Below are 23,143 nucleotides of genomic sequence, written 5' to 3' on the forward strand. Positions count from 1 at the left end.
CATAATCCCTTGTGTAAAGTCAGTGGAAAGAAGAATATTTTTTGTTAGTTTACAACAGGAAGAAAGTATATCCTCCAAAGGTAAATGTCACCACATTGATCAAAATTCACAACAGCATCTCCAAAACTTTGCACCATTGCTGGAAGATTGGCAGTATTTTCAGAAGAGGTGCCGATCCTTTTTTCCTTTCTTTCCTCCTTTTGTTTTAAGGTAGCACCTTTCACAACGAATTGCATCACAAAACTTTTCAAGGTGTGGGGTTTTTTGTGTTTTTTTTTCCTTTCTTTTTCTTTTTTTCATACTGTTAGTACCGAGTAGTTTGTGCTTGACTGATCATTCCTGGTGAAATCCTGCGTTACGCAGGCTGCTGGTGGGGCAAGGCTGGGGGTACAGAGCTAAAGAAGGGTTTGCTCTGTGCCGTAATGGAGCTAATGGCATTACGCTTAGGACAGCTGCGGGTACATCTGGTGTTAAACTACCGTTATTTAAACTTTATGATGCGAGAGACTGCCAACTCTCCCACTTGCAGCATATAAATTATGTCAATTGCTCATGCACTTTTTTTAACCCTGATTTCTCTTGAATTATGGATGATGGACAGGGCCAGAATTTGCTTTTAGTGTTCCCTTGTGACAGTGTGTATGCTGAGTGCACTGAGCAGTCATAATCTCAGTGTGTGCAGTCAGGGGATGCATAATATAATTTGGGCTGTGACCATATAGCTTGTATCCTAACCATTAAGGGAGTTATAACATCTGAAACTCAGAACTATTTTGGGGCAGGGTGGGTGCTTTGATGCCAGGTTTGTGCAAAAAAACCCGCCGAGGCTGGAAGGGTTCGTAGCTGTGAACTCCATGTCCCAGATGGGTTTTTGAAAGCCAGCGTGATGTCCCCTTTCAAGAGAGCCCTCCGTTGTGGAGATCAGAGACTGTCTTCCAGGCTTCATTGTGGGGACAGATAATAGCTCATGTCTTTAATGAAAATATTATGATTGGCTTGCTTTGATGTTTTGAAGGCCATATGCGTGGTGGTGCAGTGCATTCATCAAGCCGTACACTTTGTTGACTGAATAGTCTTGTGCGAGTAGGGAACAGGTTTGACTGGCGCAAATTAAAGTAGTACACTCCGAAGCTGATGGGGACCCTGCTGAAGCTGCTGGTGTTGCTGTGATTTTGACTACTCTTGCTGCTCCTCAGAAAGGGAAACCTTTTAAGACGTTAATGCAGTGTGTGGATATCACAGTGCTTTTGCAGAAGCGAGTCAAGGCACTGCCACTTTTAAGATAATTTTCACAGCATTTATTGAATAATGTGTGTGTTAAGGTGTACTAACAGCAGGTTTGTAAATTATATAAAACAGCAACAGACACTGACAAACGGTGTGTCTGCACTCCTGTTGTTGCATTTGGATTCTACATAAAATTTCAGACTTTTTTTTTTCATGCTTAAATATGAAGAAAGCTTCACTCTAGCATATTGATTTTACAAGCATTAGCTCTTTAATCAAACAGCCCAGAAGTTTTGCACTTCATTAACTGATCTTTAGGAGTAAAGTGCAAACTACTTGCACTGGGTGAAGTCTGTCCTTGCTGATAGCACTTGAAATGCCCAGTGCTGGAAGATTTTAGTCAAAAGTTGTGCTTGGAGCGGAGACGGCAGAGGTGAGAGCTCAGGAAATGACTGGGTGGAAGAAATGAATACGGTCAGGTGTTGTGGCAAGTATTGCTAAGGGAAAAACGACAGCAGTTGGTAGAACAAGTCTTTCAGGGCTGTGAAGTCGTATGGAAGTGAACCTTAGTTTGGCTCAGAGGAGATGGGATAAAAAAACCCTTTGATGTGGCTAAATAAATCCTCCTGCAGGTCCCGTTGCAGAAGGAGGTGCTGCCGTAGCAGCTTGGACATCGGGACTGGCCTGCGGAAGGCGGCAGGACCCCAGGCTGGGCTGTGCCGCCAGCCCTGCCGGCGCACTGCTGCGTGCCTGGCTGTCGGGTGCACTTCAGCTGGTTGTATTTGTAATACCAAGGGTAAACTGTTTGCACGCGTAATTATGAGGGTTTATTAATACTAAGCATTGTATAACAAACACATTTGCCAATAATGACTTAATAATGTTGCCTAAATCATTGCTTTAAAAATGGCTAGAACATTACCTTATTAATGTTTTTTTTTAAAGTGTGCCATCAAAGCTTTATTTTCGTTTATATTTTCTTTATTTTTATGTGTTCTTATTTTTCTTTCTACACTGCTATTTTTAACATTCAGGCATATCCAGACAGTCACCAGTAAGATACATTAGCTAAAAATACTTAGGAAGCACTTCCAAAATATTGAGCTGTGTCTCTTCACAGCCTGTGATCTGTCACTTACAGGCATACGTATAAAATACTGTGTTATGAGATGCATTTAGTGGGTGCAATTCATTAAAAGAGTACAGAGCGGTGCCCGCTCTTCACCGCAAAGAGCCGCTTGGTCCCCAAGACGCTTTGCAAGCGCAGGCCTCTCCGAAGGAAACCACTTAATCCTTGGGTGAGCAAATATGATGATAATGTTCTGTGCTTTGTTGTGTACTATGATCTAATTGAGATTTAATGCATTCTGCCTTGTCCCTGCCGTGGACTCCCTTTGGACCGTGCAGTACAAAGCTTGGTGTTAGCAGCTTTCTTTGCTGTATCCCAATTTATGTCTTCAAAGACATCCAGGCATTTATTTAGTTTGAGTGCATGAAATAGTTGGCTGGGAAAGATGCACAAGAAGGGAAGAAACAAGAATCCTTGCTTTTCCTTTCAAAATGCAATATTTGCTTTAAGCAAGAGTATTGAACTAGGACTCTTTCATTCTTCCACCCCTCTGTTTAATCATTATGTATTTGCTACTAATTGTGTTAAATACATCTGCACCTTGCTGTGGGATTCGATACCATCATGTTATATTTGAGTATAAAAGAAATTTAAATTGCCAGCACAAATGTACATAACAAATCCAGCGGGAGAAAGTCTCAAACAGCTTTTGCAGCCCAGTAGCTCTGGCAGGGGCGGCCCCGTAAGGGGTTTCAGCCCACAAAGCCACTGCTGCCAAGTCCTTGTCCCAGGTGGTTGCCCTTTCATTGCTGAGCAGGGACATGCTTTGGGTTTTCACATTACAAAACAAGAAAAATGGTCTTTTTGCCTTGCCCCTAAACTCTGTTCCTGGGAATCTGAGCCCTGTTTCTAATGGAGAGACATTTACATGGGAAGAGATCTTGTAATTTTTAATTTTTCATGTGTTTTATCCACTTAAGTGGGCGCTGTTGAGACAGTTACGACTTTAAATGTGAACTTCTGGGAAACTTGATTTTGGTTCAGAATCACTCCTGCCATCACACACTAAGAGCAATTTGCTTTTTTCTCATTTTCCCTTTTTGTTTCCTCTTCCTCTCCTTGCCAGCTGGTCATTCACTCCATTTCACAGTGAGACCCAAGGGATTTCTTTTCATTGACAATTTCAGACCTTTTTTTTCCCCAGAAATGGGCACTGTGCATGTTCTTCCACCTGAGTAACCTGGAGGCAGCCATTTAGTGCCTGCAAGTCGTGTTGGAGTCAGTAAATCACCCTCTGGGATCCCTGTGGGGTCCTGCTCTGCAAATGCAACTCTTGATGGTGTTGGTGAGGATTATGAACGGGAATAGTTGGCAGCTCTGGTTTGTACTTTAGCTAGAGACAAATATTTCCATTGACAAGTACAGGTTTTTAAGTCAAAGCTGTGTTACATTATTTAGTGCAGAAAATTTTCAAATAAAATAAAACTTTTTTTTTTTAAAACATTTGCTCTATCTGTTGGACAGCCCCAGCTTGTAGCAGCTATGAAGTTGTTTGAATCTCCCCATGCTGGGTGTTAATGGGAATGGGAGTAGTTGAACACATGCACATCAATAGGAGACTCAGAAGCATAAAAATTGAATTCTCTCCTGCCTTTTCCTTTCCTATAGAGAAAATAGGCCCCATTAGTACAGAAAGCTTTGGCAAGATGGTATTTGCAGTCCAGGGCTGGAAAGCAGCTGCCATCCCCAGTGTGTTGTTCAGCAGAGGACTTCACTTTTCACTGCTGCCAGTAATCCTATTTACCGTGATCACAAAATACCAGCTGGATTTTGCCTGCTGGATATGTTCTCCCATTACGAACGGGTTGAAGTCATTTCGTGCCACAGTTGATCTGACGGAGCCGGGCGTGGGGAAGACCAGGGTGTGAGGAAGGCTGCATTGTCTGGCCATGGCTGGGGACTGTCAGCAGTTGCGGGCGCAGCCAGTCCTTTCTGAGCCCCAGTGCGATGTGAGGACCCAGCCTGGGCGTGAATGAATGCTATTTTTGTCTCTAAAACAAATGTTTTTGAAAGTGAACTTTTCCCCATGCCGTTGCAGCCATCCCTCTCTCGCCCTGCATGCGTTTCCTTTGCAAGCTATCGGCTCCTGTATTGAAATGCTGAACTGCAAAATACTCCAGCAGACATAGGTGCATGCCAGGCTCATGGGGAGATGGTGATGGGTCCTGCGTGGACCCTGCAGGGTGGGAGAACCTCGGTGCCTTGTCAAGGGGCAGCATCATTTTCTTCTCTACCGATGAATTCATCATTTGAGCTCTATGTGCATAAGGAAAAAACAGACTCTGTCTTTAGCACGGGGTGTTCCTACTTACATCCCTTTACTCCTATAGAATCCAATATAGTGACTCTTGCTTCTTTTATTCTTTCTGGTCAGTGGTCCAGAGCAACTGGGGAAAACGCTGCCCCTCTTGTACTTCTTTTGGTCTGATTCATCATCGCATCTTTCCCCGCAAACTGCCAGAGAGCTGCATGTGCTAATCCAAAGGAGCCAGTTGTAATAACAAGAGACTGGGAAGACAGACTGGGGAGTTTATTGCATTGACCCTCAATTTGAGAATTAGTAGATTTAATTAGTTTTTCTAAGGGACCAGGGAGTGAGTTTGAACTATTAGCTGGTGAAAAAAGCCTAATTCAAGTTTGAAATACTGTACCTGCTTGCTCCGTGCTGTGTGCCCTTAATATAGTATCTTGGCTTTAAACTGGTGGTAGTGGTTTTCTGGGGCTTTCACAGGCACTCCTCTAACCTATGTTCAGAAGTAATCACTGCCTTGACCTCATGGGTGTCTGTGCACACCTTGTACTCCTCTGTTTGTATAGTCGTGCCATATCTGTGTGGATCAGCTTAACATGTGAAATGTGCCCTGCACTGAAATGCACTTTATTCCATTCCCTTTCTTAAAAGAATAAAAAGCCCTGTAATGCTGCTTTTGCCCAATATACTCTGATGTTGATGACTGATGATTGCAGCTCATTCCTGCTTTTTATCCCAAGCTTTTCCTCTTCTACTATTAAATGTGACCCGCTTGTTTTCATTTGGTGCCTTTGTATTTGAAGGGAAACAATGTTTTGTTGATTTTATCAGTTGTTGCTTGTTTTTATTCCTTCCACAGAGCACTTTCAAAGGGAAGACAGTGAATACATGTACTCTTATTTTATATCTACCCTTCAGATTCAGCTCTCCACACGCTTCCCTGGTGTGAATGGATGGGGAGTGCTCCTGTACCTTAGGTGCAGGCTGCTGTCTTTGTTTAGCAGCAAGATGAGTCCTAGATGGATTCTGCAGGCTGTGGGTCAGCACTAATGCCATGTCAGGGGATAAAGCTCATTGTGGGTGGCTGCAGGGCTCTGCCCTGTTGGGCAATTTCCTGAACCAGATGCCCACCTGTTCAAATTAAAAAAAAAAAAATCCAGATTAAGTAAAAATGTTGGAAACAAAAATACACCCACTGCAGAAACCCTTAACTTGTTACCGATTTTTATCTATTTTCACCTCTTCTGGATTTTTCTTTTTGCATTGTGAGTCCCAGCCTGGGAAACTGGTGATATTCCTACTCCTCAGAATAAAAAAAAGCAGCTAATGTTAGTGTTTCAGTGCTAATGCTCCATTTCTGCACTGATACCCTCCAAGCCAGTTTTAACAGTATGTGAAGTTTAAAGGCTTTTCACTTTCAAAATAGCTTTTTAGTAGGTTTTTCATTTTACTGCGTTATCCTTTCAATAGCCTATAACTCTTCCATCAGGTAAATGCATGTTAAAATGCTTCTTTCAGCACAGAGCAAATACAGAGGGAATAAAAGGTTTGTAATGCAGTAGAAATGGCATTAATTCTTCTGTCCTCCTTTGTATAAGAAGCACGGGGAGAAGTAACCACTGGAGGGTAAGTGGGGATAAAAAAGATGTCTTTCGTTTAATTTAGGAGCTTGAGATGTTGATGCATATACTTCTGACTGCTTGGTGCAGGTCAGGGTGATGTGGCAGGGCTGGTAAAGGAGGGCGGATGTGTACTGGGAGTATTTACGTCAGGAATGGGAAGAGATCTTGAAATCTGATATTCAGGAGCAGGATTGTTAGTCAGACTGTCTTAAGAAAGAGATAAATCTTCAATCACAGTCGGGGTCATTTCCTTTATTGATGAGAAAGTAAAATCCTCAGGAAGGGGCCGAGCAGTAGATGTGCCCTGAGGACAGAGCTTTAAAAGACGTGGTATTAACTACAGGCTCTTGGGTCTGGGGTGCATTTGCTGACAGAGACCAAAATGTCAAGGTGTTGTTCTATACAAGATGAAGGTTTCTGTGCATTAACATTGGCCCCAGATGGAGCAGGCAGTAAACCAAAATGGTGTGTCTACAAACTACAGGAGTGCTGGAGTATAACCGTGTTCTGGCATTAGACAGCAAATAGAAAATTAAACCGGTGGAGAACTGCAAAATGAGCGTAAGGTGCAGAAGAAATGGATGCAATTGCTTAGAAAATAGTGTTTCTCCTTATTTCTTAGTCTTGGAAAAGAACTTCATTAAAGATAACAGAGAATGGGAAAGGGGAATGCAAATGGTTATTGATTGGTGTTGCACTGTGGCAATGTTTCAGGCTGGCTTCAAGCTCACAGAGCATTTACTGCTCACTCACGCTGCCCAGCGCTGAATTAAAGCTTGAAGGCACTGCAGTCTCTTGTACTAGAGCACAGGGAGTTGTTGGGGTACATCTGTAGTCGGTGAATTTGGGCTGTATGTCATTTTTTTTTTATATGTTTTGGTGCCATTGCAATTATAACTGGCTCAGCCTGGCAATGCACACATCTGAATATGGTTTTTACTCTGTGTGTTCACTTGAGCAACAGTCTGAGAACATCATCAACCTACTGCTAACAAGTCTTTGTTCAGACTTTGAGTTGCTGAGCAGATCACCATTGTTTGGCAGTACCGTGTTCATTTAAGAGTTATTTGCAGCCTCAGTGAAATGCGTATGTTCGCCTTTGTGAATGTCCCGCTGGCAGATGTTGGTTTTATTTTGATTTGCTACCATTTTTAATCAAACATACTTTGTTCCTGACAGAGTTTTTATGAATCTTATCTGAAAAGCATTGCATAATGCATATAAAAATAATATTTTAAAGATACATCCTGTTCTTTTCTAATTTTAAAGGCAGTCCTGGTGTTTTGTTCTGGTGTTGCGTGTTGGGTTTTTTTGTTTGTTTTTTTTTTCAATTTGCCTTTCTAGCAGCCAGCTAATTTTGAAAGCTTCCCTTTGGGCTCAGAAAGCTGGTGGGTTTTCAAGTAATGAAGTAGTTGGCATAAGTTGGAGTGGCTGCTGGCTCGGTGAAGCGCTGGCTTGGTGAAGCACTGGCTCTTTACCTGTACCCCCTTTCCTTGCTGTCCCTCCTGAGGTGGGACGCTGTCCTGGACATGCTGACAGCGACGTGCCCTGCAGGGCTGGGATGCACTGATCTCCTGCGCATCCATGTTTAGTGCAGGCAGGGAGGCAGAGCTCCTGTCGCTCGTGTTTATGAATTTAATTTCTCTGGTGCAGTGTTTTAGGCAGAAGGGCTCCCAGCATGGAGGGTTAGGAGCAAAGATCTCACCTCTAGCTTTGGAGGAGGTGGGGGTGAGGCTGGGTCTTTGCTCTTTGAAGTTCAAGTTTCTCTTTTGTTTTAGAGCAGGTGAAGAAAATCATTTCAGCTGTGTGTGAGCCAGACCTGGTGGGAGCAGGTTTGAGCAGTGCTTTGCTCCATCTGATGAGGCACCACTTTTTGTATTCAGAGAGGGGTTTGATTCATTTTATGGTCAGAAACGGTTGGGTCTTTTCCTGCAGTGGTTCTCTTAAAAAAAAAAAAAAAAAAAAAGTATGTATGTATATATACACACACACACAGAGATTTCTTTTTAAAATATTTCCATGATATTGTTCCAGCAGCTTCAAAGAAGCTTGAACTGGAAAATGACCAAGTCATGGCTAGGGTATCTGGTGGGGTTTGTGGCTGGAGTATGTACTGTCCCAGCCCCCTCTCTTGTGCCAGCACAGCTGGCGGTTGGAAAATGTTCATTGCTTCCTCCTCACTCCCACTAACCACCTCTGGGGTCCCTCTGAAGCCTTTTCAGAAGTAAAGGTTTTTGTAGGTACAGGGATCACCATGGACGTAGTATGCCAGAATTACTTTTCTCCCTTTACCTAGAAGGAAATCAGTCACCATGTCAGCCACTGCAGCATACACCCAGGTCAAACTTCAGGTAAAGCCTTACTTATAAAAAATGTAGAATATCCTGCTGAGTGCTCTGGGTGATCTGCAGGTCACCTGTGGTGCTCTTGGAGACCACAGGGGGGTTGTAGACAACAGCTAGGAAATCTTTCTGTTATGCTGCGCTGGTGAATCACTCTTCAAACTGATATTCCTCAGGGCTTCAGCTTTTCCCTGTGTTATTTTTCTTTGCAAAGCTGAACCATCAAGGGAGGAGGAGTTGGAGGTGGCATGAGGGCAGCAGCTGAGCTGCTGCTGATCCATTGCTGCAGACTCCTTCCTTGGCTTTTGTCTCCTTAGACTATTTACATGCTGCAGTTTTCTGCTAGACTGAAATTAAATGATTCATTAAAAATTACAAGAGGGGATGCAGGCAGATGAGCAAACAACTTGGTTGCATGGAGTCAGTAAGAAGGTCTCTCCACCAGTTATTTCCCTTTCTGAGGAGTGGCTCAAAGCAGATTTATAAAAACGTCCTTTCTTCTGTGTCCCAGATGTAATACATCCTTGTTCAGTAGTTGCGCGATTGTAATTCTCCCTATAATGGGCCTGTTTGGCTCTTGCCTCACACTTCTGTTATATGGTAACGCTCCTACGCTTGTAATCTATGAGGCTCTGAGGCATCTAGTCAGGAAAACATAAATGAAATGTCTTAGGAAAAAAAAAAATGTGAAAAGACACTGTGCAACCTCAACAGTTTCCAGCAGGAAGTTTATGCTGATTTAGATGTGATGCAGGAATGCCACTAATCCTGCTGCCGGGGCTGCCTCTTCAATCAAGTAAAGTAGCCATGAGTCAAACATGCATTACACTTCAGCCAGAAGTAAAAAACGCCCAAATACAAAACACCTGCACTAACACAAACCCTATTACAACTAAATAGCTTTAATACTCTTTTTTTCCTTTTCTCTCCATTTATTTCCAGCAAATGGCAACTTCTACAGAAAAACATCAGTGCTCAGAAATAGACTCACAAAATGAATCCAGTCCCTAATTTTCACACAGCTGTCTGCCTTCGTTTATGCGTAGTAGTAAATGACAGAGGTGTTGCAAGTTGTACATGTATGCAACTATTGATAGATTCCCTCTGGAAACTTTTATCCTTGAAAATTAATCTGGCTGGGAGAAGGGGGCAGGAGAAGGGACAGTAAAAGACCCCGTAGATTTATTGTCTGAACAGACCAAACAGAGTTGTCCCTGGAGGTGGATTTGCAGGCTCATGCTTAGTTCCTTTTGAGGGTAAGAGCTTCCCTTTGGTAAAGTGGCTGGTTTGAGAATTTTCTTTCTGGCTGCTGGAGGAGGTGTGATGGGTGTAGGGGCTCATTGAGGCAGCTCTGCTGTGGATTCACATTTTCACTATTTGTCCCTTATTGTTTGCACAGTTAAATGCTTCTGATGGTGGAGCAGAATGAAGCCCGTTCCTCCACGTCACAAAGTGTTTCCAAGTAATGCTAATAACCAGGTGGAATACGGAAGTTACTGGAAGATCTGGTATTTAATAACTGTATGTTTAGATTGTACCCAGTGCCAGCCTCCCTCCTTTTCTAGCAGCGAGGGAAACAGGTGAAAGTCTGATGTTTCTACCTCTTTTTATATTTTCGGGCTGTGCTATAACATAGCTTTAAAATTGTTTTTCAAGAATGTGACTTCATTTGTAAGGTTCAAATGTGCGATGTGCACCTCTTAAAAGGAAACGCTAATGGAAGTGCTGACACAGGCATCGCTGTGATGACGCTGACTGAGGTCTCTATAATCAATCATGTTGAAACCTTGTGCAGTGGCACTTGTACAATTTGGTGCCAGTCAGATGATTTTTTTTTTAAACTAAGAGCGGAATTAAAGAATAATGCAATAAGGAAGCTGAATGGATATTAATTATAAAAGCTCTTTATCTATTCCTCTTCCAACCAAAAATAAATGATCAGAATAATGGGGGCTTTTTGAGACAAACACGATGAGCTGGCTTTCTATTTCTGTTCTTTTTCCTCAGTGAGCCTTATAAACTGATGCACTGAATGAGAAGATAAATAGGAAACTGAAAACATCTTTCTATCCAGTCTGAAATAACATTTGGTTTGTCCATATACAAGGGGGAAATGGGCATACAATAAACAAATGCAATTATATTCTGATAAATAGTCATATTGCAAAGTAATGAGTCAAAAAAAAAATAGAAAAAGGAGAGATTTCTGTGAGACTGTAGAATACCCCTCAGATGGAACCTTGGCATCCTTTGTTCTTGAACCACTGCTAATATTGCAAAATGTCCTGCGCTTTTACATAGGTGTGATAACCGATGGCCATGCGTGTCCCCCTGCCACCGCAGCATGGCCCGATGTACTTGGTTTATGGATTTCACCCTCTTCCAAGCAGAAATGGTCAAAGTGAGGGTAAAATTGTTAAAGTTTTGGAATCGGATGTTGAAAAATAGGTGGAAGTGAGAGACTGCTGCTTTGTGCCAAGGAGGTTTGAGGGTAGCACCGCCTGGAGGACTCTGGGCTCGTGGCGAGTTGTGGCTCTGGAGAGGGTGGAGGAGCCAGGGGAGGTGTGAGCAGCTTGGGGAGGAAAGCCTTGGATGGTGCGACCGGGGGGAAAGGGGAGTGAGCAAAGGGCGACGTGAATGGACAGGTTTAACGGTTAGTAATAATGCAGACCACTGGGAAGACCTAGACTGTTCGGCTTGCCTCCAGCAACCCCACTGGTAATGTAGTGGAGAAATCGCCAGGAAAACAGGCCAGTCATCTATAGTTATTTCATTATTGGATTCTAACCTCCTCGCAGTCTCTGCCATGAAAACTTCATTGAAAGAATAGCAGAAAGATGCATGACACCGCGCTATTGATTTCTCATGTCTTTTATAGTAGCCCGTAGAGTGCTAGGCCTTGCTGAGCTGGTCAAAGGATAAAAGACCACTGAAAACAAGGAAGAGGAGTAAGGCTGGTCCTGAGAGTAAGAGTGAAGGAATGGGGCAGGCAGAAGATTGATGAGCAAGATTAAACGCAACAAGACTGGTTTTGAGCAGTGATCTATGGGAATTTCATAGCTTTCCTTCAGAAGAGTGTATTCTTCTGATAGGGAATTTTACCAAAGAAACCAAGGTACTAATGTGATCTGTTCCCTCCAGATGTGATACTGGAAAGTTTCTGCATTCCCTGGACTGTGCAATATGGACATAATTAAATACACGATCAAGTAAAAAACGCGTGTGTGCACGCATGCATGCACCATACTGCTACTTAGCTTCACTGGGTTGCTCCCAACGCTGTAAGTGCGGGTGCTCAAGGAAACGTTAAATTAAATCCTTCTGATGAATGCAAGCAATATACTGGTCATTTGCTAACATTGTGCTGTTTCTTGGCTGGCTGGTTGTGGGGACCTGCTAGACAGCCTGCAAATGCCGGGCAAGGTATGGTGCCAACAGGAGCTGCGCAGCACAGCAGTCCAGCAGATTTAGGTCTGTATCTATACGTGCTGCACAGAAGTAATGTAATAAAATTGCCTTCAATATGCAGTACCTATCACAGATAGCTTTAGATAAACATTTAATAAAGAGCAATTTTATGAATAGCCTCTTTAGTAGCTCTTCCAAGAAGAGAACAATCAAGCGAATTGTGCATGTAGAGTTTCATGGCAACAATCTAAATATATATGGTCTCATATATTGGCTGGTATTTCTTTCTCAGTAATCTGTGTGTAAGCTTTACATAGTCGGGATCTTTTGATTTGTACACGTCTGTTGTCTCTCTTCTCATGTTAGTACCCTCATAAACCGTGATACCATCCAAAAATAATATTTAATGAAGCTTTTGATCTCATAATGGTTAAATGGATTTGAAATGGGGCAAAAATTAGGCTAATTATACTAGGATAGCATAGTTACTTGAAATATTCAAATGCCTTTTCATGGTATCACCTCTAATGGATTCCATAGTCCTGATAGATATAGCAAGTAACATTAATCCCTATTTTCAGAGGTAAAAATTTATATAGAAAATTTTCCTATGATTTTTGAGTGCTTCCTTGGCGTTATTTGCGGAAGAACTGCATGTTGTTACTGAACTTCGGTTGAGCAATTCCAATTTGTTTGTATTTTATACTAAACTGCAGACACAGATTAAGCAGTTCCCTTGGTGCTGGTGTCGCGTATGTAACTATTTGTTGCAATACTCCTTTCCAGAGTAGGTTTTCCTTTCCTTTTGGTGTTTGTTTTGTTTTTTAAACTCTGCAAGAGTCCTCATGAAATAATGTGGCCATCTGGCAAAGTTTGCTAGTTTTTATTCCGAGGAGGCTTTCCACATCATCCTGTCCTTTGTTTCCTGTAGAGCATCTAAATTCGTAAAACTGACTGATTTTTCTGTCCTTCTCCTCCGAGGCTGATGTGTCCCTCTCCGTCCCGCTCAAAGGTGCGCACACACGTACGCACACGCAGAGTTATCTCCCGGACCTTGAAAGAAAATAGTTTGCATCCATAGCAAAACGTATGCTCGAAGCATATCTCATTTTCTGTATTATTCTCCAGGATAAGTCACTGGTTTTACTTTATAAAAATAAATAAATTATAGCGCCAAAGGCTAGTAACAGAGATAATGAATGCGCTGTTGCCATGCCCCTATTCCAGGTGATTTACCATGGCTTTTCTGTCTCTCCACTTTCATAACAGGCATGCAGTGAAAACCCGAGAAACTCCTAGAGCAGGTTATTATGAAGTTACTCCTTTATGTTTCCTTTCTTATTTTATTGCAGCAGTAACAATGTATGTAGCATGCGCATTTGCTAACTGAACAGAAGCCAGGTGCGGTAGTTACACGTCTGAACTTTTGTTACTTCCAACTATGAGTTATTCAAGATGTACATTAAAGATGTGCTGGGGAAGGGAGGTTTAAGGCACCGTGCTGCAGCGTCTGACTTCGTATCATCAGCAAAAGTGACGTTTTGGCAAGTCAAGTGTATGGGAAGTGTCTAGTCATGTGTAAACGTGCGTAATCTGTGTATGTGTATAGATGTGTGTAAATACAGACTTGAACACGTACACCTGTGTGTGTATGCATTGTGTGTATCTATATCTGCATGTACAGGCAACGTGTATTTTTCAGCAGTAAATAGTACTTACAGGTGTGACGGTTTAGACCACAGAAGATTATTTAATGTGGGAAAGGAAAAATATTGGAAAACTGATGTCAAGATGCTGGTTGAATAGCTGGTAGCCTGTTACCTCACTGGTTTACCTAACGGAAGTAACAAACTAAGTCTAGAGAGTGAATATTTTTCTCATGTTATTTTTATTTTTGTTACAACATTTGCAAGGTGCACTACTGCCATTTGAAGGACTTGGCCTAAAAGCTTGCAGTTGCAGTTACACCAGTCTCTAGTGACCCGTAATTAAAGTCTCCAGTTTTGGCTCCAGTCCCAGTCTGACTTCTAAACTTTTTCCTTCAACAGTAAAACTGGATGTCCAGCTGCCTGCAGGAGCTCACTTTTATTTGAAGGCAGACTGGCTTTTTACATGTAAATGTAGTAATTTACATTTCTGCAGTGTATAAGCAACTTTTTATGAGTAGCAATATGATAGAGCTGTTCGGTTTTTGGTTTTGCTGTATGTGTGGTGGGTTTGTCTGCTTGGTCTTAATTGAAGTCAGTGCATGTCGTGAACCCAACCTTTCCTTGAACTGTTTGGGAGTTTTGCTGAAGTAAGGGATAGGGTTGTATTTGAGAGTAAAAAGAAAAAGTCTGTGAGCCTTTGTCTGATCTGTAACATATTTAGTGGTGTGTAAAAGGTAGATGAGGTCTCTGTCTTCATGAATTAATGAGCAGCCAGAGGACACATATTCTCCAATGTGGCAATAACATCTTCATTTTCTTGTTAAAGTCTTGCTTTGAGATGAAGGCAGCCTGTTAACCAGCCTTATGAAATTCCTGAAGTCAGTTATTTTACTGCCTGCACCAAGCTTTTGTCAGTTGTTCACTGGAATTCCAAATTTCTCGGGGGCAGCCAGAAACCAATTTGAGAAGTCAAGTGTTTTCATGGATGTATGCCAATGGGCTTCTTCTCTCCATCCTTCTGGCTTTAATACAATGTAACAACTCAGACTCCAGCCATGTTGGATAGACTTAATTAGTGTTCAGAAGTGGCTTGGTTTGCAAGATGATCAATTTTTAACCTAAGTAAATGACTTTCTTTGCAACTAATAAATTAAATAAATTATTTCTTTTTCCATGCAGTACAGTGGGGCTCATAAATACTGTGAGCAGTTAGTTGGTAGTTTCACTTGATTACCTTTCCAATTTCTGTTTTTAATAATCCTTGTAAAAGCGGGGAATTCAGTCACTTCTAATAATATGCCAAAAAAATAGCAATGGCAGGTGCATTTCATGCTGCTGAGCTACATGGTGTTCTTCCCAGCTCACGTGCCTGCCCACGGGATCAACTGGAGGAGGCACCTTGATGCAATTTCTGTGGTGCGTGGTGCTGCTCTGGATTAATTAATTACTTGGATAAAGACAGCAGTGCTTTTACAGTCAAATACCTTCTTTCCTCTTGGTTTCCACTGGCTCCGTTCTGTTTCACATCCTGTTACTGTCCTTCCCGGGCGGAGGGTCCATCTGTGTGGCTGAGTGTGCTTGTTGGGAGCTTTAGTTCTTCAAAGGATTACGCAAATAGTAATTGAATTAAAGAGCTGCTATCAACATTATCAGGTTCTGGCAAAGGCATCCCATGTTAACGCTCTGCTTGCAGACTCATAGATTTCAGAGGACTTGGACTAGTAGAAGCACATCAGGATTCCCTGATATGTGAATCTTTCTTTCCTTTCTGGCTGTTTGCAGGATATCCTTCCTACCCCCTTACCCAACTTAGGTGTGTTTAAACAGGAGTTGTCCATCTGGGAACATAGAATAAACCAAACTGTGAACAAAACAGATGGGGCATAAATGTAGACAGGCTTTCTGTGGGTTCTCCATAGTAACCAGGGTGGATGTAGAAAAGCTGAAGTATTTTGTCTTTTTATAAGCTGATGCTTAACCAAATCTTTGCTGTATCATTAAAAAAACTTAAAATTTCCATTGCAATAGGAATAGTGTTTGTCGCCAGTAATGCTGAGTTTATATTAAAAATCAAAATACCAAAAATACTTGAGGCTCCAAAAGGGTTTTTGCTGCTGCTGGTGCCTGCGGTAGCTGTTGGGGCAGGGTGCAGATGTGACCTGGTGCATTAAATCGGAGCAGCCCACCATGAACAAGGAGACAGAAATAACCTTCAGCGGGATGCATGGTGCAGTCCTCGGCTGATGCTAGGTATGAGATCAATTTTTAGTGATCAAGACAGCACAGGAAGGGCTTTGCCGTAGTTGTATCTGAATTACATTTATATAGACAACAATAGCTCCCGAATCTTGTTTTTTAAATATCTTTAGGATCAACGGCAGTCTGCAAAACACATGTTTTGAGGCACATTGTGAGGGACAAGCCAAGTGCCTGTACAGGTGCAGATCCTGCCACCGAGAGGAGGAGGATGCTTGGCCAGGTGTTCCTCAAGCCCTGAGCCTTCGTGCCACTCTGATCTACAGCAGACGCCATAAATGCAGATGGCCTTGGCAGCGAGGTCTCCTGGCGGTCACAAAATGTATATTCCCGAGGATATTTTGCAGAAATTCTGGAACAATTAGTAAAGTAAATAGAGAATATTCAGATACTCCTTCCAGGGACTGTACTTTTTGCACTGCTTAGAGATGCTTTGACCTTCTAGTTTATTACAAGTCAGGAAAAGTCAATATTTCTTAGCTTGCCAAGTTGGAGGAATTTTAATGAGTTATTGAGTCAAATAGTTAATCCTCCAATAACAGATTTTTTTCCCTTTCAGATTTACAGTGATAAAAACAAAGGCTTAATGGAGACCAAGAAAAATGGGGGTTTGTAGAAACTCTTGCTTGTCTTTGTGCACACGCTTTAACCCCTTGATCACTAGTAGATGACATGTAGCTTCAACACTGAGGCATTTCATATTGGCATAAAACGCTGGGCAGGCAGGGCCTATGCTGATGTTAGCAAGGAATTTAGCTAACAAAGGTTATGATAAAAAAGGACTAGTAGATTGAAGTAGCTAGTGCTGATGCTCCTCACATCTCCATTACATGTGATGGAGGGGACTTTGGCTGAGATCCAGTCTGCTCTGATAGGCTGAACTGTTCTGCTACTTGAATAATCTTTGAAGGGAAGAGCCCTGGGTGCATTTTGGAGGATGTTGTGATGCTACAGTTGCTGCAGGATTTGTCCTGTTGGACACTGGAGCACATCTGGAGCCATGCTTCCACTTGAGCTTCCCCTGAAACCTAGCGTACACAAAACCTCACCAAGAGCCAAACCTACATGTGGTAAATGTAGACAACAGGGATTTGCTTCCAAACTGTCTTGCTGGTCCAGACTGAGTCACTGGTGTTGGTGCAGCCGGTGGCTGCCGCTGTTGGAAGGCTGTGCAAGGCTGGCAGCGGGTTGTGCGCTACAAAATGTTTATTCCTGCTTTAATTATGCCTTTTGCAGCATCCCTTTGTAATTCTCAACTTTGTGTACTCCAATTAGCATAGACTAATCTAATTTCCTGAAACTCTCTTCTTTGAGTATAATGCTAATTATTGCTCTGAGTGGTGGCCTGTTTGGAAGTAGCCTGTCCTGTATGAATTATAATAATGTTCTGTTGTAAGCCTTTAAGTGAGGAAACTTCAGAAGCAGAAAATGTTATAGCACAAGGGCAACTTCCTTAGCCTTTTAATAGTATCAAACAGCAGATAGTACAGTAAAGTTCAGAATATTATATCCAATGAATTCTTAAAAGTAGTAGAAAGTTATTTTTTATTATATGTCATCATTCAGAGTATAGGGATAGATACTGGTGGTCGGTTTTACAGCAAGAAGCATCTTCCTGTAATATTTGCTTGACTTCAGTGATAGTCTTTCTTGGGGGTTATTTTTTCAAAAGTTCTCAGCAATTGGCTGTCTGAGCTTTCATTGAAACCTGTGTGAATTGTAGCCTTGGGGATGTTCTGCTTCTGGCTCATGGGGGGAAGTTAGACTCTGAATGCGGACACCAGTACAGAAGCTGAAGTGCTGGCACTTAGGGCTCTTTGCTGCCCCAAAATGAAGCTCCTTGTGAGTTTTTTGTGGCTGGAGAAGTGTAGGTTTTCAGAATCGCCTTCTAAATGTAAGTCATGGCCAAAGTTTGGGCACTGAAGTACTCCTGCTGGATTTTATTATTTTTAGCAAAGGGCTAAAAGAACAAACAGCCACACGTCCATCACTTTTTTCAGTAAAGCTTTTTCAGCACGCACTTAAAGTTGTAATGAGTGAGAGCTGGGAGGTCTGGGAACACAGGCGTGAAGACACTCTTCAAACTGCTGCTCTTCAGAGGGGTGTGCTTTTTGTGTCTGAAACCTTGTACCTCCTGCTTCTGTCATGGTTGTGCTGCTACTAGAGACAAGTATGGTCTGTTAGGTACATGTTGCTTACCCTGACGTTTTCTGCTCTTCCCAGTGCTTTATGGGCAGGATGGCCTGCACGCATCATGTGAGAAGAAGTACTGCGGCCGGGGGAGTAAGTGTGTCGTGAACAAGGACACCAATCAGCCCGAGTGCAGATGTGTAGAAGACTGCAAGTCCAGCTACATGCCCGTGTGTGGATCTGATGGCAAATTTTATGAAAATCATTGTCAACTGCATCAAGCCTCCTGTCTGCAGAGAAAGAAAATCTACATTATCCACAGCAAGGACTGTTTCTTCAAAGGTAGGGCATCATTAAAAATAAATACTTCTGTAGAATTTTCATCACTCATCTTACTGTAATCCTGAATAATGGCCGAACAGTATGTTTTATTTCTAAGAGATAAATTTTTCAAGGATGATTTATTATAGGACACTGTAGAACATAACACGATGTTTTATGCAGCTATTAAGCCCCTGAGTGTCATCACCACCCAAAATGTAATCAGACTGGAAACTGGTAAATAATTAACAACACTGTATGCATTGTGTACTCAGTACTTTCAACTGCCAGTGTAATAACTTTTTACAATCCAATTCATTTGGTAAGGCTTTGAACAAGACAAAGGTGTTAAGAAAAAGGTGTATATGGTGTTATTAAAAGTTTGTTGCAAAAATGAGAAACAAAAACCTACTCAGGCAAATGACACAGGCAAAGGAAAGGAGCTGTTTAGATGAGGTAGGAGGAGCGGGAAGTGTACTGCCAGAACAGAGTTTAAAATTATTTTAAAGACAGTTCTGGTTACCAGTAGGATGCATACATCTTCAGCTGTTTTACTTGTTCAATAGCAAATTTCATTATCATCATTGCACCAAATCATTAAAGGGATGGAGTCCCATGTCTTTTCCATTTAATATTTTGTATGCCATGTACTATCCTGTCACAAATTGGGCGAGGCTGTAGGAGCAGGAGTGTGTGATAAAATGCCAGGGAGTAGAAGAAGTTGTAAATTATTTTCTTCTAATGAGGCCTTATAAAGGCCTCACTAGAGTATATCTTGAAAAGTCATTGTCAAATGTGACTCCGTATACCTACAGAAAGATTTGAGTGGGTTGTTGCAAATATATCCAGTGACATTTATGTGATCAAATATGAAAATAATTCCTTTATCTTCAGCTCACTGGGCACTTGAGCCCCTGAGGAGCTTGGCTGTATACAGAGCTATCCATCACAGGTTCTCATTTACTAACATGATGCTAGAAGAGCCTATTTAAGAAACAGGAGCCCATTTGAAGAGTCTTATTAATATATTCTTGTGATACCCTTTGGAGATAGAAAAGCATTACTGTTCTTGTGCCTCAGAGGAGGCCCAGAGACTGAGACCAGCCCAAAATTTCCAGAGCTATCTAGGCACTGCTTTGCACAGCATTGCAAAGTCTCATTTATTTTGGAGGTCTGGCTGTGAACGGGACAGAGGGGCTGGTCAGAGGATTGACTTGGTGAACGCCAGCTAAGCTGGGTTAGTTTGTCACAGACACACTCTAAATTTACCAAAGCAGGTAATTAGGTCTAGGATCAATAGACCTTGTATGAAGTTAATCATGGAAAGGAGTCACCTAAAGGCATGTTTGGAGGGACATCACATGAGCAGGTCAAGGTGAAGAGGGATTTTTGCTTGTCGCTTTAAAAAGGAGCATCTAAAAAGGACATTTGTGCCTTGCTCCTAGTGCTGGTGTTTCTGCCTCTGGATATCGACTCAAATCAGGGCATGGATCTGGCTGGAAACTGCCTCCATCCCTGAGTAAGACGCAGATGGGACTGCAGCATGAGAAACCTCCCAAAGAAAGGGGAAATCTTAATTTCAGAGGTGCTCAGCAGCCCTCCAACCCTCCTTGATGCAGGGGGTTTTCTTCCCCTGACTCCCCAAAAAGTGTCTTCAGTTTTTTCATTCTTGTACATAGCCCACCTTTTTACAATGATGCTTCTGGCCTGGGTTTTTATTCATTCCTTATCGCATATAGTGTTAAAGAAAATGAGTTCTCATTGCAGTAATCAGTGCCTCTGCAATGGCTGTATTATACCTAATGATACAATGTCACGCTTGAATACTTTCCTGAACACACCATGAAATGATGTCAGAAAGTAGTAGTTTTGTGTCCCAGTTTAAAGTAACCCTTAAACTCTTGCCACGGAGCACTGCTTAAATCTGCTTTTCAGCAGAATAACAGCTTTATGGAAGGGAAGAAAGAAACAAACTCACTTCTCTTCCCAGATGAATAAATAAAAAAATACTTCACACTGCTGTCTGCAGAGATAAAATGTAGGAAAAAAAAATTTGCCTTAAGGGGGGAATAAACCCGCAGAGTGGGACTCCATAGGAATATTTGGCTTCAGCCCGTTTCTGCAGTGCAGTTCCTGAGTAACCTTCTGTGTATCTTTTCATTTCTTTGTACTTTAGTCTCCTATTTGTAAGTCAAGAATGACAGTGTTTTCTTCTTAAATAGAAAACTGTAGTAAGCAATTAAGCTACAGGTTTATAGCAACATTATAAATGTGACATAAAGCATAAGACACTATGACTGCAGAAAAATCTTAAAGGTGCAAAATGTATTGTTTCAGCTGAATTTTAGGTGTACATCTGTCAATAGTCACATGCTTTCTGTTTGTTTTCTATCAAATAGATCGTTTAATTATTTGAGTACAGCTAGGCTGATGAGTGGGCTGCTTCATGTTTTTTTTGTCCCAGTTGACTTGTTCAATTATGACTTAAGTCCCTGTGTAGAGCTGAGGGACACCGCAGATTGCATTTGTGCGCTCTGCCAGTTTACCCAGTTATCAATGACAAACTGGATGGCCTTAAAGTATGACGGAGGTCAAATACTCTGATTCCACTTTGACCGAGCTAGGTCTATGCATGGTAAACAGATAACAAAGCAAATAGTAAAGATCTTGTTTTCTTTTGTGTATTTTGGAGAAAGATTTTTTTGTCTTTTAGCATATTCATCACATGTGAAGTGCTTTGTAAATACTGGTGTATAGCAAATACTTGTGTGTGTCTAGAAGCATTGCTTGATTTGTGCTACCTCACTAGCATTTCATTCTGTAGTAGCATTAGTATTAGGAAAAGCAGAAGAGAATTTGGCTGTAGGCAAATGACCAATTTCTCCTTTGCCCAGCCTAGAATGAAATGGCTTCTTGAAACCTTGAGAGTCTAAGAAGCTAAAAAAACTTATGTGCCTTCAGACATCCAGATTCCCCCATGGCATTGTTTGAAATTAATACATGTCTTTTTGAGAGCAATCTGGAAAATCACACAGATGTGTTAGGTAAGGGTGGGCCACACGGAGACATCGGCCCTCTGGTGTCGGCAAACGTGGGTCGATTGCATCAACGTTGTGTTTGTGAAAGATTTCACGGAGGGTGTCAGTCCTTGGCGTGCAGACTTTGGGCTGCCCAAGGCTTGGTCTGGCTGGGCTGGTGAATGGACACGACGTCCAAGGTGGGAGCACGTGGAAATGTGGGTGAGGCAATGAGAGGTCCCAGCAGGATAGATCTCCTCAGGCTTCATCCTGTACCCTCTGGTGCAGCACAGTTCCCCAGTGCTGCCATGCACAAAAATAGAAATGCCATCCCTTTTTTCTCAGTCGACAAAGAAAATGATAAATAGGTGGAAAACCTCACTTAGAAGTTTGGAACCCAAAGGGAAATACCATAAAGCAGAAGTCCTACATCCAGAGGTCTCAGGAAAAATGTCACTCCTACTCATAGCTGTTCAAATTCTCCTTGATCCTGTTGTATTCGCTGGTATGAAACATAGTTTGGTTTTCCCATAGCAAAATGTTCTATTTTAAGACTTCTCTATATGGGGCAGGTTTTTTTGGGTTTATATATTTTCACTGTTTTGTGAGTTTGCATAGTCATTTGATTTGAGTGTTGGTGATTCTGACTGGGTAACAAAATACATGAGGATAAAATACTTTTGCTCTTTGCCAAAGAGGAGAAGAAAGAGGTTCGTCTTCCCCAGAAGCACTCCTACTACCCATTAAAACTGGAAAGATATCTGTGCTCATAATGACAATTGTCCCACAGATGTCCAAAATGAGCAGTTGGCCTGGAAACGTTCCTATTTGAATAAATGCCTTGGATAATGCAGCTATATCATTTTAGCGCAGTGATTTGGACTATGCTTTGCTTTCCTACAGCAGTAGTCCACTTTTTTCTACTTCCATTAATTTTTTTTCCTTTTGACTTTTTACACCCATTCAATCTCTTCACTCATTTTTGGCCAGTGAAAGCTGTGCATACACCACTCGATACAGTTTTCTTCCCTTACCTCTTTCCTTCCTCCAGAAACATTGGAGCAATGCACTTCTCTAGCAGTGTACATATTTAAGAGAAATTCTTTCTGTTTAGAGCCATGCTTTTCCATTTTCAGGATTTAGTAGTAATTTTTTCCCTTCTTTCTTTCCCTCCCTGCTCTTTTCTGTGAGATAAGCAATCCTAAAGCTCCTCTGCAGCAGCCAAGCCCCTGCTAGAGGAAGGCAGCCACGTTGCTTGCGCAAGCTCATTCCTTATTTTCTCTGGTTCTGACATCCTCCCTTTATCCAGGTGTATTGGGCTTTTTATAAAAAGCTAAGCTTTTTTTGCTGGGCTGTATAGCAGCTTTGTACTGCAGCTGGTCAGATTTAGTTGGTGCTCTGGCATGAATTCAATCCAACTTAGTTGACCAAATTCTTGAACTTTCCATTATGTAAATGCACTGTACCTGTGCTGATTACTTTATTCATTTTTTTTTGTCCATTCAATCCAACTTCTACTAAAGCTCTAATTTTATGAGGTCTGACAGAATTTTATGTGGAGAGATGGGGCACTATAAAGCACGTTCATGTCTAGTATTCCAGTCCCGTTCTCCTCCTCCTTCCAGTCTCTCCTGAAATGTCAGTAGTAATTTTTTCAATAATTTGGTCCCATTGCGTAAAATATATTTTTTTTCTTTTAAGCAAATATATGACAGTAATTTCATTCCTCAAACAAGGTCAATTCTTGCCCCATGATAAATCATATTTTTGTACAGATTTTGTGCAGAATTT

General features: G+C 41.8%; 1 protein-coding gene across 2 annotated transcripts in view; it reads left to right on the top strand.

Annotated features, from left to right (window-relative positions):
• The window catches only part of FSTL4 (follistatin like 4), a 240,491-nt gene that overhangs the window by 58,296 nt on the left and 159,052 nt on the right, over nucleotides 1-23,143 (top strand). For both annotated transcript variants that reach the window (XM_069772285.1, XM_069772286.1), the window contains exon 4: nucleotides 18,108-18,356. In XM_069772285.1, the coding sequence (XP_069628386.1) occupies nucleotides 18,108-18,356 (249 nt within the window). The remainder of the gene's footprint in view (nucleotides 1-18,107; nucleotides 18,357-23,143) is intronic.

This window comes from Haliaeetus albicilla, chromosome 27 (genome assembly GCF_947461875.1).
Source record: "Haliaeetus albicilla chromosome 27, bHalAlb1.1, whole genome shotgun sequence".
NCBI lineage: Eukaryota > Metazoa > Chordata > Aves > Accipitriformes > Accipitridae > Haliaeetus > Haliaeetus albicilla.